Source organism: Malaclemys terrapin, chromosome 7, assembly GCF_027887155.1.
Source record: "Malaclemys terrapin pileata isolate rMalTer1 chromosome 7, rMalTer1.hap1, whole genome shotgun sequence".
Lineage (NCBI taxonomy): Eukaryota > Metazoa > Chordata > Testudines > Emydidae > Malaclemys > Malaclemys terrapin.
In genome coordinates, this window is record NC_071511.1 from 57,386,321 (window position 1) to 57,403,804 (window position 17,484).

The following is a 17,484-nucleotide window of genomic DNA, read 5'->3' on the forward strand; positions in this document are numbered from 1 at the left end:
ATCAGCTGGCTTAGCTGACCCTTGCTGAAACACCAAGGGAAGGCAGATTGCGCCTTTGTAGCAGTTCAGCGACAACACTACTATGCTGACAGGAGAGGTTTTCCTGTTGGCATAGGTATTCCATCTACCTGAGAAGCGGTAGCTAGGTCAACAGGAGAATTCTCCTGCCCATACAGTGCTGTCTTCACCAGGGGTTAGATTGGTTTAACTATGTTGCTCAGGTGTGTGGATTTTTCACATCCCTGAGCAACAAAGTTATACTAACCTAATTTCCTAGGGTAGACCAGACTTAAGACTTTGCACTACAGTAATTCATTCCAGGATCACGAAGCTCTTTACTAATACTTCATTCAACATCACAACTCCCCTGAGAGGCAGGAATTAACTTCTCTGTACCTCAGTTTCCCTTGCCGCCCTGGTCTACATCAGGAAATTAGGTTGGTATAATTACATCATTAGGGGAGTGAAAAATCCACCTCCCTGAATGACAGTTAAACCAATCTAACCCACAGTGTAGACAGCATTAGGTCGGTGGGAGAATTCTCCTGTAGACCCAGCTACCACTTCTCCGGGAGGTGGAGTACCTATGCTGATGGGAGAACCTTTCCTGGCAGCATAGGTAGTATCTGCACTGATGCTCTACTGAGGCACTGCTGCAGCATTTTAAGTCTAGACAAACCCTAAGTAACCCGAGTATATAAATGACTTGCTTAAGGGCACAGCTATTCCCACCCAATCAATGGCAGGGCTGGGAACAGAACCATGAGTCCTGATCTGCAGTGTCCTGTGCTAATTACTAGATCACAGTCCTTTCATAAAGACAACCTGTCCAACAGACCCACAGCTTACCAACACAAAGTGTGTTATGCCATTCCATCAAACTGACCACATGCTGCAAAACTGAGTCGCTCAGAAAAGCAATATAGCAACCATGTGAATAAGGATCAGAACTAATATGTCCAATGTTTTTGAGGAGCCCACCAACCTCTCAAGAGGAGGAACACTATGCCAAGAAATAGTCTGTGTAAGTAAGGAACAGAAAAGCCAATAACTCTGTTCTACCCCCAAGGCTAATTGAGAAGGGGTGAGAAAGATTGGACCAGTCAGAAGTGTGGCTCTTCAGATCTCATACTTGAAGCCCAGAAAACATGTGTCCCATCCCGTTATCTCATTGCTCCTGATAGAGGTCCAACTGCAAACTACTTGCTTTGGTAGAGACTGCTGTCAGTGCTAGTGACAAGAGCTGTATTGCAGGAGTGGGCTCTATGCGGCAAGCTTGGCAGGAAAGTTTCAGCTGCCTTTGTTCCATTTCCAGTGCCAGCCCCCATGTTATTATGACAGAACCACAGGAACAAACATCAGTGAGCTCTCACATCAAAATATGAAATTCAATATCCCTTGGCTTCCTCTGTGCACTGACCAGCCACATCCAACTCATCCCAATAGACAGCAACTCCAGAACACCCAGTAGGTGAGTGTCTAACTGCAGAGAAAATTACTGGATACTACTGAATCCACTGGAGAGCAAGGTGATCTTGCTTACAACCAGTTGATTCCTTGCAGAGACCTCTTCCATCTCTTCTCTCACAGCTGATCACCAATATGGCGACATCTTGCAATTGCAGTACCTCAGAAAAGATACCTGATCACTAAAATGTTTGCCTAGGGAAGCAGCTAACAGCTAACCTAAACTAAAATGGTCTCTCCTTACTTTTTCACTGTTGCTCTTAGTCATCTTCTCAACCCCTTGCAACACTGCCTTGCCCTCCACTATATTACCTCTCAAATATCTGTGGTCCCCAGGCTGTATGGAAATTTAGGGCTGCAGAATGTAATTGGTACAATTGGAATACAGCTAAGGATAAGACCCTATTTCTTGTGGAAGAGCCAGTGGCATTTTTCAGGACTAAAAGTCCTTGATTTTACATCTCCTACCAAAAGATGCACTTGCTAAACTGCAACAGAACTCGGGCTGCAGTGTGCCAAATTTCAGTCTCACAATTGAATGGGATGCAGCAAGCAATTGTTGGAGCCTTGCAGGGCTTAGTCTAGTAGTTTGGTACAGTGCTCTAAAAGGTTGGGATCAGCAGATTTACATAATTTAACAGTTTTTTGATGGCATACACTCTCCTGCTTACATTATCTACTGGCACTCTCCAAGCACTCCAGATCAGGACTATCAAGTGTTTCATCTTTATGGTCCTGATCTGTAGAAGAGGATGGAATCTACAACATCCACCAATCTGATTTTACCTGCCTCTCTTTATAACCAAACTGGTAGGGTTTCATTGTTGCCATTGCCACAATGCAAGCGCCCCCAAACACACAACGCAACGCTTGCACCCTTCTTCTCCTTCCCTCTGTTTCTTGAAAAAAAAAAAAGAAAATCCTCCAGCAACCCAGACTCATTTATCCCACCACGTTTCTGTAACGTCAGCCGAGAGAGAGAGAGAGAGTGTGTGTACGTACGTACATGTACTCTAGGAACTTCTTCAAATTCCTGCTCTATTATTTCCTAATAATATGTCTACACTGCACATGCTTTACAGAAAGGTGGAGTATATACACCACTCTAGCACAGGTATAAATACCAATGCAGATGGTGAGACTCTGCTTAGGCGAGTATAGACACACCAGAACCTTATGATATGTACCTCGCATGGCTCTCTACAAGCCCAAGCAATGCCTTGTCTGTCTACACTGCTATTTTTAGCAGTGTACTGTCCCACTGTCTTCCTGCTGCCTGAGCTTTTCTCTACCTCAGGGAAAGACTCCAGCAGAGAGGAAAGGCTCTGGCAGAGGGAAGGCAGAGGCAAAGTCTGCGGCAACTCTCTGCTGCTGGAGCCTTTCACTGCCACAGTTCCACCCCGCCAGAGCCCTTCACCGATGCATGTAGATACATGCTGTAGTGTGGATGCAGCATGCTTTTCACTGGGACATGTAGCCACACATACCCTACATGCTGCTGCCAGTGGTATGCTGGGTATGTCTACACTGATTCTGCTTAACATACTGCATGGTCCACCACTATCTATCAAATACCTTGGAAAACTTGGGCCAAGACTTACTAATCTGGGCAAGCAGAGGAAATTTCAGCCAAAAATGTATATAGGGCACCAAGCCCTGAATGTGACTATCTTCACAGAAAAGACGGTTACTCACCGTTGTAACTGTTGTTCTTCGAGATGTGTTGCTCATATCCATTCCATTAGGTGTGTGCGCGCCGCGTGCACGATCGTCGGAAGATTTTCTACCCTAGCAACACCGGCGGGTCGGCTGTGGAGCCCCCTAGAGTGGCGCCTTCATGGCGCTGAATATATACCCCAGCCGACCCGGCGCCCCCTCAGTTCCTTCTTGCCGGCTACTCCGACAGTGGGGACGGGGGGCGGGTTTGGAATGGATATGAGCAACACATCTCGAAGAACAACAGTTACAACGGTGAGTAACCGTCTTTTCTTCTTCGAGTGCTTGCTCATATCCATTCCATTAGGTGACTCCCAAGCCCAACTTAGGTGGTGGGGTCGGAGTGAGACATTGCCGTGTGCAAAACCGCTGATCCGAAGGCAGCATCGTCCCTGGACTGCTGCACTAGTGCATAGTGAGCTGTAAACGTGTGGACTGATGACCAAACCGCCGCTCTACAAATGTCCTGTATCGGAACACGTGCCAGGAAAGCAGTCGAGGAGGCTTGGGCCCTCGTGGAGTGAGCGGTGAGGTGCGGTGCTGAGACACCTGTCAGGTCATAGCAAGTCCGGATGCAAGACGTAATCCAGGAGGATAGGCGCTGTGAGGAGACCGGTGAGCCTTTCATTCGGTCGGCCACTGCAACGAAGAGCTGCGTCGTCTTTCTAAAGTGCTTTGTGCGGTCAATATAGAAGGCCAGGGCCCTTCGTACGTCCAGGGAATGCAAACGTTGATCCTGGCGAGTGGCATGTGGTTTGGGATGAAAGACCGGGAGAAAGATGTCCTGGTTGATGTGAAAAGGAGAAACCACCTTAGGGAGAAAGGCAGGATGTGGACGAAGCTGCACTTTATCCTTATGGAAAACTGTATAAGGGGGCTCGGATGTCAGCGCCCTGAGTTCAGAAACGCGCCTTGCTGAGGTGATGGCTACGAGGAAGGCTGTCTTCCAGGATAGGTACAGAAGTGAACAGGTGGCCAGTGGCTCGAATGGAGGACCTGTGAGCTTGGAGAGAACCAGGTTGAGGTCCCACGTCGGGACGGGCTGACGTTGTTGTGGGTACATCCGGTCTAAGCCCTTGAGGAATCTAACGACCATCGGGTTAGAGAATACCGAGGACACGAGTTCCCCTGGGTGAAAGGCCGATATAGCGGCCAGGTGAACCCTAATTGAAGATATCGCCAACCCCTGATGTTTTAGGGAGAGGAGATACTCCAAAATGAGAGGAATGGGTGCCTGCAACGGGGACGTGGCTCGTTGTTCGCACCAACAGGAGAACCGCTTCCACTTGGCCAGGTACGTGGTGCGTGTTGAGGGCTTCCTACTGCTCAGCAGAATCTGTTGGACAGAGTGCGAGCATTGCTGCTCTGCCTGGGTGAACCATGGAGCAGCCACGCCGTGAGGTGGAGTGATTGCAGGTCGGGGTGACGCAGCCGGCCGTGGTCCTGCGTGATGAGATCCGGATACAACGGAAGCGGGATCGGTGTCTGAACCGAGAGTTCCAACAGTGTGGTGTACCAATGTTGTCTCGGCCACGCTGGAGCGACCAGAATTACCTGTGCCTGGTCTCTGCGCAATTTGAGCAGTACCTTGTGGACCAGAGGAAACGGAGGGAAGGCGTAAAACAGGTGGTCTTTCCAGGGAAGGAGAAACGCATCCGAGAGGGAGCCCGGAGCTCGACCTTGTAGGGAGCAGAACACGTGGCACTTCCTGTTGTCTCGGGATGCAAACAGGTCTATCTGGGGAAACCCCCACCTCTGGAAGATGGAATGTATGATGTCCGGACGGATAGACCACTCGTGCGTCTGGAAGGACCTGCTGAGTCGGTCCGCTAGAGTGTTCTGGACTCCAGGGAGGAACGATGCCGTGAGGTGGATTGAGTGGGCGATGCAGAAGTCCCACAGGCGAATGGCCTCTTGGCATAGGATTGACGAACGTGCTCCTCCTTGCTTGTTGATGTAAAACATGGCCGTGGTGTTGTCGATGAGAACTAACACACATCGGCCACGTAGGAGGTTGAGAAATGCCTGGCACGCCAGTCGTACCGCCATCAGTTCCCGAACATTGATGTGCAGGGCTAGCTGGGATGCAGTCCACAGGCCCTGGGTATGGTGTTCGTTGAGATGGGCGCCCCAACCCAGAGATGAAGCGTCTGTGACCAGGTGCAGAGAGGGTTGTGGGGCGTGAAATGGTATCCCCTCGCAGACCACATTGCGATCTAGCCACCAGGTGAGGGAGGCCAGGACCGAGTTCGGGACCGTGACCACCATGTTCAGACTGTCCCGATGTGGACGGTATATTGATGACACCCAGGTTTGAAGTGGGCGAAGCCGAAGTCTGGCATGCCTGGTTACGTGCGTGCAGGAAGCCATGTGACCCAGCAGGGTAAGGCACGACCTCACCGTGGTCGTTGGGAAGGCCTGGAGCCCTTGAATGAGGCTCGTGATGGTGCCGAATCTGTTGTCTGGCAGGATGGCTTGTGCACGTCTGGAGTCTAGAACTGCGCCGATGAATTCTATTCTCTGGGTAGGTTCTAGAGTGGATTTGTCCTTGTTGAGTAGGATGCCCAACTCGTTGAATGTGTGCACTATTATGTGGACGTGAGCTTGAACTTGCTCCTTGGTGCGACTGCGTACCAGCCAGTCGTCTAGGTACGGGAACACCTGTATCCCTTGCCGACGAAGGTATGCTGCCACGACAGCCATACATTTCGTGAACACTCTTGGGGCCGAGGATAGGCCGAAGGGAAGGACTGCAAATTGGTAGTGCACCGCGTTCACCACGAATCGCAGGAAGCGTCTGTGAGGTGGGTAAATTGAGATGTGAAAGTATGCGTCTTTCATGTCGAGGGCGGCGAACCAGTCTCCAGGATCGAGGGAAGGGATAATGGCCCCCAAAGAGACCATGCGGAACTTCAACTTTACTACGAATTTGTTGAGTCCGCGCAAGTCCAAGATGGGCCGCAGACCTCCCTTGGACTTGGGGATCAGGAAATAACGGGAATAAAATCCCCTGCCCCTTAACTCTATCGGAACCTCCTCTATGGCCCCCATGGCCAGGAGCGTAGAAACCTCCTGAATAAGAAGTTGCTCGTGAGAAGGGTCCCTGAAGAGGGACGGGGAAGGGGGGTGGGAGGGGGGGATAGAAGAAAATTGGATAGCGTATCCCCTCTCCACCGTGCGGAGGACCCAACGGTCCGAAGTTATAAGGGACCAAGCACGGTGGAAGTGGAGAGGCGATCCCGAAAGGAGGGGGTTGGATCCTGGGGGATGACTGGGGCGCCGTCCTCGACCGCACCTTCAAAAGTTCTGCCTGGGGCCTGAAGGTGGTCTAGGTGGCCCCTGGTTCTGGCCGGGTTGAGGGCCGGTCCACCTTCTTCTACCACCTCGCCCTCGCCTCCTGGCCGAGTCCTGTCTCTGACGAGGTGGGGGGGGGTAGAAGCGCTGAGGCTGCGGCCTAAATGGCCTGCGCTGAGGGCCCACAACATGCATCCCCAGGGAGCGCATGATTGTTCTCGAGTCCTTTAGGCTCTGCAGGCGAGAGTCCGTTTTGTCTGAGAACAATCCGTGTCCCTCAAAGGGGAGATCCTGTAGGGTTTGCTGCAGCTCCGGAGGCAAACCCGAGACCTGAAGCCAGGAGATCCTACGCATAGCGATACCCGAAGCCAGGGTCCTCGCAGCTGAGTCTGCTATGTCCAAGGAGGCCTGCAAGGAGGTCCGAGCCACCTTCTTGCCCTCCTCTACCATGGCTCCAAACTCTTCCCTGGACTCTTGGGGAATCAGCTCCTTAAACTTCCCCATAGAGTTCCAGGAGTTGAAACTGTAGCGGCTCAGCAGCGCCTGTTGGTTCGCTGCTCTAAGTTGTAGCCCTCCGGCTGAGTAAACCTTACGGCCAAACAAATCGAGCCGCTTAGCCTCTTTTGATTTAGGCGCTGCAGCCTGCTGGCCGTGGCGCTCTCGTGCGTTCACTGATTCCACCACCAGTGAACACGGTTGGGGGTGGGTATACAAGTACCCATAGTCCTTAGACGGGACAAAGTATTTCCTTTCCACCCCTCTCGCTGTGGGTGGGATAGAGGCAGGAGTCTGCCATATCGTATCCGCATTCATTTGAATCGTGCGGATCAGGGGTAACGCTACCCTCGATGGGGCATCCGCTCCAAGGATATTCACGATCGGGTCGTGAACCTCCACTATCTCCTCCGCCTGCAGGTCCATATTACGGGCCATCCTGCGCAGAAGATCCTGGTGAGCCCGAAGATCTATTGGAGGCGGGCCTGTGCACGATGTGCCCGCCACTGCCTCATCGGGAGAAGAAGAGGAAGATGCCTCCGGTGGAACAGGATCCAAGGGCTGGTCCTGGTCTCCCTGTTCCTGGGCTGGAGCATCACCTGTGCCTGGGTCCAGGGTGTCAGGTGGTGCGGACCCAGAGGCCTCCATGCCCCCTGGCGGAGGCCGAGAGATGGTGGACTCCGGGGCCCCTCTGACGGAGTGACCGGAGCGAGAGGTCGACGCAATTGGAGCCCCTTGCGCCTGATGGTACGCCCACGGGGTCCAGAACGACCAGTGAGATGGGCCATGAGCAGGGTCCTCTGCTACCTCCTGCCAATGGCCTATGTCCTGCTCCTCGGCTTGACCCTGAGGGGGGTATGCCGATCTCGATACTTCCTCAGAGGAGCGGGACACCGATCTCGATGGCCATGGCGGTGCCGAGTGCGTCGAGACGAATCCCGTGGGATGCGGTGCCGCACGGTGCCGGTCCGGGGATGTTCTATCTCCACGCGGTGCCGGCGATCGGTGCCGGGACCGCGACCGGTGCCGATGACCTCGTCGGTGCCGGGAGTCGGATCTGGACCTCGACGAGGACCTGGAGTATGCCCGGTGCCGGGAGCGGCCTCTCGACGTCGAGCGTCGACCGTAGCGGTGCCGAGAGCTACGTCTCGACGTTGATCGGTGCCGACGATCATATCGGTGCCGAGACGTAGAGCGGTGCCGCGAAGAAGATCTTGGCCGCGAGTACGACCGGTGCCGAGATGATATTCGGTGCCGGGACTGCGAGCGGCGTGGGGACCTGCTTCGGGACCTGGAGCGGTGCCGAGGTTCCAGTCCTTGTGGAGGGCGCATCAAGGCAGGTTTCCCCCTCGACTGGACCGGGCGAGTCAGCGGTGCAGTCGGTGCCGGTGGTTGAGGCGGTGCCGGCTCCGTGAGAGCTATTAAGTCTCTCGCCGCCGCGAAGGTCTCTGGAGTCGACGGTAGGCACTGTATCACCGCCGGCCTCGGTGGAGACGCTATCTGCACCGGACTCAACGGCTTCGGTGCCGGAGTCGACGGTGCTGGAGGCACCTGTTTCCTTTGCTCCACCGGCGGACGCGGCTCTACCCCCGGCACTGGGGGAGCTGGCGTCTTCGGCACGGACGTCCCCGTTTTATGGGCTTTTTTATGCCCCGGGGATAATGATCGGCGCCGAGGCACTGCTTGCGGTGCCGACGAGGTCCGGTGCCGGGGAGGCTTGTCTGACGCCACTCGCGTGGTCGTCAAAGCCGGTGCTGCCGGTGCACTGCGCACCGAGGTGCTAGGCGCCGGGGTCTGGCCCGTAGAGGGAGTGTCCGGGCTAAGTGCCGCCTCCATCAGGAGTTGCCTGAGCCGAAAGTCCCGCTCCTTCTTGGTCCTTGGTCTGAAGGCCTTACAGATCTTGCACTTATCTGTTTGGTGGGACTCTCCCAGGCACTTCAGACAGGAGTCGTGCGGGTCGCTCGTGGGCATAGGCTTCGCGCAGGAGGCGCACTGCTTGAAGCCGGGAGCGTTGGGCATGAGCCCGGCCCCGCGGCCGGGGAAGAAAGGGGGAGACGACCCCCTTAATCCCCTGAGCTACTTAGAACAACTATAACAACTTTTTTAAAACTATTTAACTATTTAACTATAAACACTATAACTATAACTGCTAATAACCAACAAAGCTAGGGAGAGTGGAGAACAGCTAAGCAGCGCTCCACAGTTCCAACGACCGTCAGGGGCGGTAAGAAGGAACTGAGGGGGCGCCGGGTCGGCTGGGGTATATATTCAGCGCCATGAAGGCGCCACTCTAGGGGGCTCCACAGCCGACCCGCCGGTGTTGCTAGGGTAGAAAATCTTCCGACGATCGTGCACGCGGCGCGCACACACCTAATGGAATGGATATGAGCAAGCACTCGAAGAAGAACACCTCAGATTCACTGGCTTTAGCACTTGGGTTGGGCTAACTCACCTGATCTTCTCATCAGATTCTGTATATCAAGGGTCAGAATTCAGAGCATTTATTTTACTAATCCCCTAATACTGGGTAAATGCAGAGCCCCTGCCACAGCACTTTACACTTAAGCAACTAAACGATGGCATGTTTAAAAACATTTAGGTCAGAAAATGGCCATTCTCAGCACCAAATTACACTCAAAAATTAAATTACAGGATGAACAGTTGCAATGTCTGCTCTGGTTTGGGATGTGTAAGGTCATGGCCTTGGTCACAGCAAGATGGACAGAAGTTTATTGAGTCCAAGTAAGAGGGACAGGGACTGCCACAGGTGATCCCTTCCCATCCCTGACAAAGCTGCTGCTGAAAATGCCACATAAGCAACACCTAGAAGGAAACAGTGTGGATATTAGGATATGCTGCTATGTGGAAACCCTACTTTATTACCGACAAATCACATTTCTCCATTCACTTGCATTGAAGAGTTCACTGCAGAAATCCCTGGACTAGGGCTGAAGAACAGGACAGACGTATCTGCAGGGGGTGTTATCACTTGTAAAAGTTAACCTCTCCAGAGCAGAGACTTTGAGACAGAAGATAATATATGACAAGTATTTGCTTCCAGACCCCACCCCACAAACTCACCTCACTGCTGAGGGCAGTAAACTTGCAGAGAGAAATTATGAGATTGTCAAACACATCACTCAGGCCATAGTGTGCAGAAATCATTGCACATTTCCTGAAAGACAAACCACAAGTAATGTAACTACGACAGCACAGGACGTTCCCAGTCTATAACTGTAGGTCAGGTTCCCTCTCCACTGACAATGCAGGACCATCTCACAATGCATGCCAATGTTAGCAACCCACCTCTGTTCTGCGCTGCCACCCTCCAGCACAAACTACTGGCAGGTGCACAGAGATCCTGAAACCCTGATATTTCCTTGTGCTAGTACAGAAAACAAAAAGCAGTCTCAGAGACCCAGGCAGACCGGACCAAGGTCCCCAGTTCAATTCTTAATGTAAAAGTACAGGTGGTGAATTTGTTCATGGTGTTGAGGTTCAAAGTTCAAAAAGGCCCCGGCTACAATGATGTAATAATTGAGCTTTTAAAATGTGCTTACACCTAATTTGAACTCAGCTGTGATCAAAGACCTCCCAATACAGACTGCTCTGTCTAGGGAGGGATTTTTGCCAGACCATGGAGTTTTGAGAACCAGGTTGGCCAAAAAACATGCTAGGACCTACCCTGGCCACAACTAAGTTTAAATGGTGCTCAATCACTTTAAATAATTTATTACAACAATGTAGACCAGACAAAGATTGGTGGTACTAATCAGAAGCCTTTAAGGATTGAATCCACACGAGCCCAGGGAAGAGCACTAGCCAGTAGTGTGCGGCTGCAGGCTGGGAGCAAAAGCTTCTACGTTGTTAGGGAAAGACAACAGCTGATCTTCTCTATGCACTCTCCCAGCTGGCAGACAGAAGACACTGCCCAAAATGGGGATGATTTACACCCACAGACTGGAAGCCTACTAGATCTCTGCAGAGGATGAGTAGGGCTACCTGAAGCCAGAGATAGCCTTCTGGATGATTGTTTCATCTAAGCTCTTGTCAAAAACGTAGGATAGGGCTGCAATGGTGGGGCCCCAAGTCATGGTGAAGAGATCATGATCATAGCTTCCAGGAGGCATGTGCAGGAAGATGCCTTCATCAGTGGCACCACGATGCAGCAGTACATTCCATATGTAGTTTTCCTTCACCAGGCCCGTCTGCTCTTCTGGCATCACTATTTCGTCATTTCTAACAGGGATGGAAGGAAAGGTTAGGTTTGGCTCAGAATGAAAAAATCTAACACTAGCCCAGCAAGCAATAGACATTGATCAAAACTACAACTTATTTGTTGAAATCTGGAGATGCCTCGAGGAACTTCTAGGTGCTTAGCACAGGTGGCTGCATGACCCTCCTTCTGGAGGAGACTTGAAAGGGAGCCCCAGACTAAGTCTGCTTCACTTCCAGACCCAGTTGTTGCACGCAATCATGGATTGAAACCAGCTGAGAGTCAGAGTCACATCCTGCCTCCTCAAAGCTGTAATCCCCTTAGCTTCGAAGTGGCTGGGCCTGGATTTACCGAATAGCATAATTTCTGAGCTGTTATTAAAGCTTCCTCACCCACAGCCAACTCTGTGCACGAAAGGACCACAGCAGTCAGGAATTCCCCCAAGCAGTGGTCTGCGTGCCAGGGGCCCCAGAGATGGGGAGCAGAGACCAGGAGCAGACAGTTTCATGAGATAGAAAGGGACAAATGCAAAAGCAAAATATACAAGACCAAGACCTGGCCACACCATCTCAGGGCACCAATGCAGCATCAGCGAGGGACACTGCGTCTGGCACTACAAGTTCTAATACAGTTGGAAGCCTGACTCAGAGGAGTGGTTTCTTAGCTACAGTATTTCACACGTGCCGCTCTCACCCTGCTGTTCCTTCACGTGTTGATAGAAGCCATGTTCTTTTTAAAAAAAACTTTATCTTAAGCTTTGTGGATTAAAATACCATGGCAGGGATCCAACTATATATATCCAATTCAATAACTGTGACAAGCCTATTACCACAGCCCCAGATTGAGATGAAGATGGTCCAAGGCAGACTGGCACATGATCAGCCGAGTTCATTAATTGAGCTCCAGAGGTCTCACAGACCAGAAGAGAGCCGCTATGCTCGGTGAGTACATGGAAATGCGATAGAGGGCTGAATACTTACTTGATGGCATGGTACATGTCCTCCAGTATGTCCTGTTCAAAGTCTTTGCCTCCATTCACCCCCTTCAAGTTCTTCCGGAATTCCTGGGAACATTACAGTTAGCACCAAGATGATGCTCTTAAAAATATTTCAAAAACGCTAACTTAAGGGGCACTCAGCAACTCAGAGGCCCATATGCAGCTTGCAGACTCCATGGGTCTGATTACTTGTCTGCTTGTCTTTCCTGGGACTCAAGAAACACTGACCATTACACTATAATTCAGGGAGTATTGAATAATCCTTTTAGTGGCACGGGAGCTTTCAGTAGCCTCCATCCCAGCTGCTGACAGACAACGTTACATGGGGATGGTCCACTAATGTTACATGTGATTAGCTTCAACTGTGCATCAGGATGACAAATACACCACCTCTGTAAGAACACTGTGCCATTACTTTGAGCACTCTGCACTTCCCCAGTTGCTTATTCACTTAGCATCACTTCTCTAATCGACTATTCTTTTTTCTATTGCTTCTTTTCACTCTTCCTAGGTCTTATGATACAGCAGGTCACAAAACTGTGTTTACAGAGTAAGAGCAATTCAAACCTTCCCTGCATGTTCCTGCTTAGTTTTCATTTCTTCAGACTGCGTCACTCTTGTACTTAACCCCAACACTACTGTTATTTACAGTACATTGAAGCGTGATGAGTGGGCCATACAAAACAGAAGATGGGAGAAACAGCAAACGAAAGAAAGCCAGAAAGGTGAAAACAGAACACAGTGCTATGAAAATGAAGAGAAGTAAGAGGCATCATAACAGTCACGTGCAGGGAATCTGTTCTCACCTCTAGGGTCATTGGAACATTCTGCTTGCGGACATTATGGTTATGCTGGTCAGTGTTCAGCATAATAACTGCGTAGGCCAGGGCAAAGCAGGCGTCACTATTAGCAAATGGAGAGCCATTTGATTTCTGAAAGACAAATACAGCCACAAGTCAGATCCATGGGAGAAAGATGCACACATGACCTGAGATCTCCATTTTCTGCCAGAACAACAAAATCCAACAAATGGACTGGCTGAAAAATCAGAACTCTACTCCCAGCTTCTGGACAACGCCCCGGAAGAAGTCACTGTGCCATCCCCCACCTACACAGTAATGTTATAGAACACCGGGAGCTCAAAAGAGGTCAAATTCACACTGTGATATGACATGTCAAGGGTGGCAAACATACAAAAGGGGTGAAGGGAGCATAATTTCTTCCCACCCAGTACGCACCCGCCAATGTTCTGTGAAGGCTTCCAATAGCCTCTGAATCACTGGCGCCTCTCCTGGTAAGCGAAATGCTTCTAGGTAAAGTCGTAATGCTTCATCCAGTCTTAAGCCTTGGAAATTGAAAGTCCTGCAATAAGAGCGAAATGCTAAGAGAGACTGAAACAGACAGGAGAAGAAGGCAGGGCAGACAAAACAAGGCATTTGTGCACTCAGATTTACTGACTGGAAAACACTGAGAATCAATATACAGGAATGAGCCATACCGATTGGTGGGCAGGGAGTGGAGGGAGATGGGCAAGAGTGGTAGGTGGAAGAAAGCAGAAGGAAAGGTCACCAATAACAGCCAGTGGATAGGAGCAAGGAAGGAGGAAGAGCGGTCATAGTAGCTGGTGATCTGTTTAGCTCCTGAATCAGTTCCCCTTTGTGACCAAATACAAGAAACAGATACCAACTATGGAAAAATACTCACCCCACAAAGCTCTCCAACAAGTCTATGTTCTTACGGTCACTCACAAACTCCCCAATCATCTTCTTGTCTAGCCGGGGATTTTCTCGCAGCCATTGGGCCACCTCATTGTTGTCCATGGGGATGGCCAGAAGGTTCTTCTCCTGCAGAAATTGTATCCCTTTCCTTGGCTTCTGGTTGAACTGCTCTGTGCCAGTTATAAGGAGCTGCAGGAGACAAGCTAACAGTTACCAGTTTGGCTGGAGAGCCCTACAAAGCAGAGAACCTCTCTATGGAGATTCACTTCCACTTTTTACCTACAGGTGCTCTTGGGGGTCAAAAGCCACAAAACAAAATTACTTCAAAGGCACTGTGAAAAATATGAGTTACTTCAGGACTGAATACGTTGTTATACTTGTGTGATCTTGCAAGAGGGATCACCCAAAGCCAGATCTGCAGACCTCCCTCCTCAGAGACGCAACAAAACAACAGGACCAGCACAAACCACAAAAAGCTTCAAGTCTCAGCCAGTGACTAATTCTGATACTACAAGGTATCCAAGCCCTCCCCAACACTGTTATCCAACTAGAGCAGAGGAAGTCGCAAGATGAACTCTGAACAAATAGCAGGAGATCAGGGCTACTCCTCTACAACAGTAGCTACTTTTATCCAGTTTTTTTGGACTACTGGAATCTCATTCTAAGCCACTTACAGGAGTGCAGGTAGCAAGAGTCCTATGCACCTATGTGGCACGCAGAAGCAAGAGACACTGAGGGTATGTCTATACTACCTGCCGGATCGGCAGGCAGCGATCAATCCAGCGGGGGTCGATTTATCGCATCTAGTCTAAACGCAATAAATTGACCCCCGAGCGCTCTCCCATCGACTCCTGTACTCCTCTGGTGCAAGAGGCGCAGACGGAGTCGATGGGGTAGTGGCAGCAGTCAACTCACTGCGGTGAGTAGATCTAAGTATTCACGTAGCCAAAGTTGTGTAACTTAGATCGATGGGCACTTCAGTGTAGACACTACTTATGCTGATGGGAGGGGTTCTCCCGACAGTGTAGATAATCGACCTTCACTGAGAGGTGGTAGCTAGGTCCATGGAAAAATTCTTCCATCAACTTAGCACTGTCTATACCAGGGGTTACATTGGTACATGTGGATTTTTCACACACCTGAGACACACAGCTAGGCCAGTGTAAATTCTTAGTGTAGACCAGGTGTTAGAGAAGTAAGAACTATAAAGAGTTCAGCAGGTGAAACAGGAACATCTGGAGCTCCATCAGAACAACCAAAACCAACTGAAAGTCTGGGACAATACAACATAAATGGATTATTTATTTATTTATTTAAGAGGACTCAATTCTGTCTATACTTCAGAACCAGGATTCTATAACAAAATGTCTACAGTGCGATAGAGCACCTGGTTAAGGAAGGGTTAACTGAAGGTTTTGTCGTGTTAAGAAAACCAAATGCACAAACAGCTACATGAACTTTACTAAAGCCCCAGAATAAATGTCAGTTCCCTGTTAGTTCCCATCACCATGAAACCGCTAGCAATGACCTAGTGAACTAAATTCACGACCATCCCAATTCTAACTCCCCTGGGCTCTCAGTACCTCAGAGCCCATCCCCCACTCCTCTCTATCCCCCCATGTATGCCTGTGTGAACTTTCTCAAAGTACAATGAAGTACACAGCTCCTGTAGTGTAGAGAACACAGGGATGCAGTCAGGATAACATCTGTTAATGACTGTGAAGTGCATAGATGCTGCCTCGATGAAGCCCAAGTACCTACCTAGCCTGAGGGGTTACCTTGATATGGAAAACCATTACTATATATTTGGAGCTGCAGGACAAAAAAAGGTGCCTATTCCAGACTGTAGGCACCTTTGACAGTTATCTATCAAAAAAAATAATTAATCACCTGTATGATATATGGCTAATTAAACCTCTGAGCAAAAGATGTGATCCACCTTTCTCAAACAACCTCCTCTCCCCAACAGCCTCCATAAAAAGCAGACTTACAGTGGGATGTGAAAGTCAACAAATTTGGTCCTTTTTAGACCAAGGGAGGAGAACAAATTCCAAAGCGGAAAGGCCATTATAGAGACTATCTTGCCAACAATTCCCTCTCTTATAACTGAGAGCGCTCAAACTACAGCTCTTACATTAGTTATGGGGAAGGAAGGGAGATCTGAGGTATTGCAAGACAGTCCCACACAGTTCAGAGCTGTCTAAATCAGAACCAATGCTCCATTCAAACCACAGGCAGCCAAAGCGGATCATAAGGCACAGATGTAATGTGCTCACGGTGAAATACCCTGCACATATACATTTTGTGACAATTTGTTTCTGAATAGATGTAAGATAGCCCCAAGAAAGCACATTATCATCTAGTTGAGGTGACAAAGGCATGAATCACAGTAGTGAAATCTGCATTGGAGAGAAAAGGCTGCAGCCTTCTAGCCTGATGCATATGTAAAGCCAACCCATTCAACCCAAGTTGCAACCACCCATAAAGGGATAGTTAAAATCACCATATCTTTTGATTGCTTGCCCCAGCCTACCAACACCAGTCTAATTCATCTAGACTGGGCCTCTGTCAATGAAATCATAACCCTGGCTTACTCTCTAGGCCTCCTAACAAACTCATATATATGCTGAATGTATGTCTGCAGTACAACAGCTCAGCTACAGCGGTGCAGCTGTGCCACTGTACTGCCATAATGTAGATGCTTCCTACATTAATGAAAGGAGTTCTTCCACTGATATGATTAATCTACCCCTCCAAGAGGTGGTATCTAGGTCTTCTGTCGACCTAGCTGGGTCTATAGTGGGGGTTAGGTCAACCTAACTACGTTGCATGATATTTTTCACAGCCCTGAGCAAGGTAGCTAGGTTGATCTAACTTAGGAGCAGAGGGAAAAGCCTGAGAGAGAGGGAAAACAAGACAGAACCCAGCAGAACTCCATATGAGCGCACCACTGAAAGAAGAGCAATTACCCAACGCTATCCTCTGGGATCTCTCTGAGCAGTCTCATCCACTACCTCCTACCCTGGGGTCAGCAGGCATGTCAACACCATCTTGCTTTTGATATCAAAGACAGCTGATAGATCTAACACCACCTGCATGGATACCTGACCTTCATCCAACTTGAGGAGCAGACCAACTACTAAGCAAGTGCAGTCTCTATGCCATCCTCAGATTGGACCCTAGATTAACAAGGGTTAAAGGAATTGAGGCATCTAGATATGGGAAGAGTTGTCTTGTCACAATCTGTCAATTATCTTACCCATAAAGGGTACCCACAATTGGCCAGAATGACATTTTCAGACGGTGGCTTCTTGAGACCAGGCTGTACCAATGCTTCGGTAAGAGTAGCAAGCAACCTACCCTTCTTGAAGAAGATGTTGACCATTTCCATTAACATTAGGCCCAGCAGTTTCCCCAATGGCCTCCAACAGCCTGGAGCACCATGGATCCAGAGTACAAGTTCAGGCATGAAATTTCCCCAACACTCAAGAGCACTACCAGAGTGAAACTCAAGTAGACACAAAGTAATATTAATTCCCTTAAGACACTGTCCTGCCTCCTTTGATGCAGTTTGGTCCTCA

At 49.8% G+C, this 17,484-nt stretch overlaps 1 protein-coding gene across 8 annotated transcripts in view; it reads right to left on the bottom strand.

Moving 5' to 3' along the window:
* Window positions 1-17,484, bottom strand: part of GBF1 (golgi brefeldin A resistant guanine nucleotide exchange factor 1) — a 185,937-nt gene that overhangs the window by 18,401 nt on the left and 150,052 nt on the right. For all 8 annotated transcript variants that reach the window (XM_054033853.1, XM_054033851.1, XM_054033850.1 and 5 more), the window contains 6 exons: window positions 13,890-14,092; window positions 13,424-13,547; window positions 12,992-13,117; window positions 12,169-12,251; window positions 10,975-11,211; window positions 10,054-10,147 (listed from right to left, as the gene is read on the bottom strand). In XM_054033853.1, the coding sequence (XP_053889828.1) occupies window positions 10,054-10,147; window positions 10,975-11,211; window positions 12,169-12,251; window positions 12,992-13,117; window positions 13,424-13,547; window positions 13,890-14,092 (867 nt within the window). The remainder of the gene's footprint in view (window positions 1-10,053; window positions 10,148-10,974; window positions 11,212-12,168; window positions 12,252-12,991; window positions 13,118-13,423; window positions 13,548-13,889; window positions 14,093-17,484) is intronic.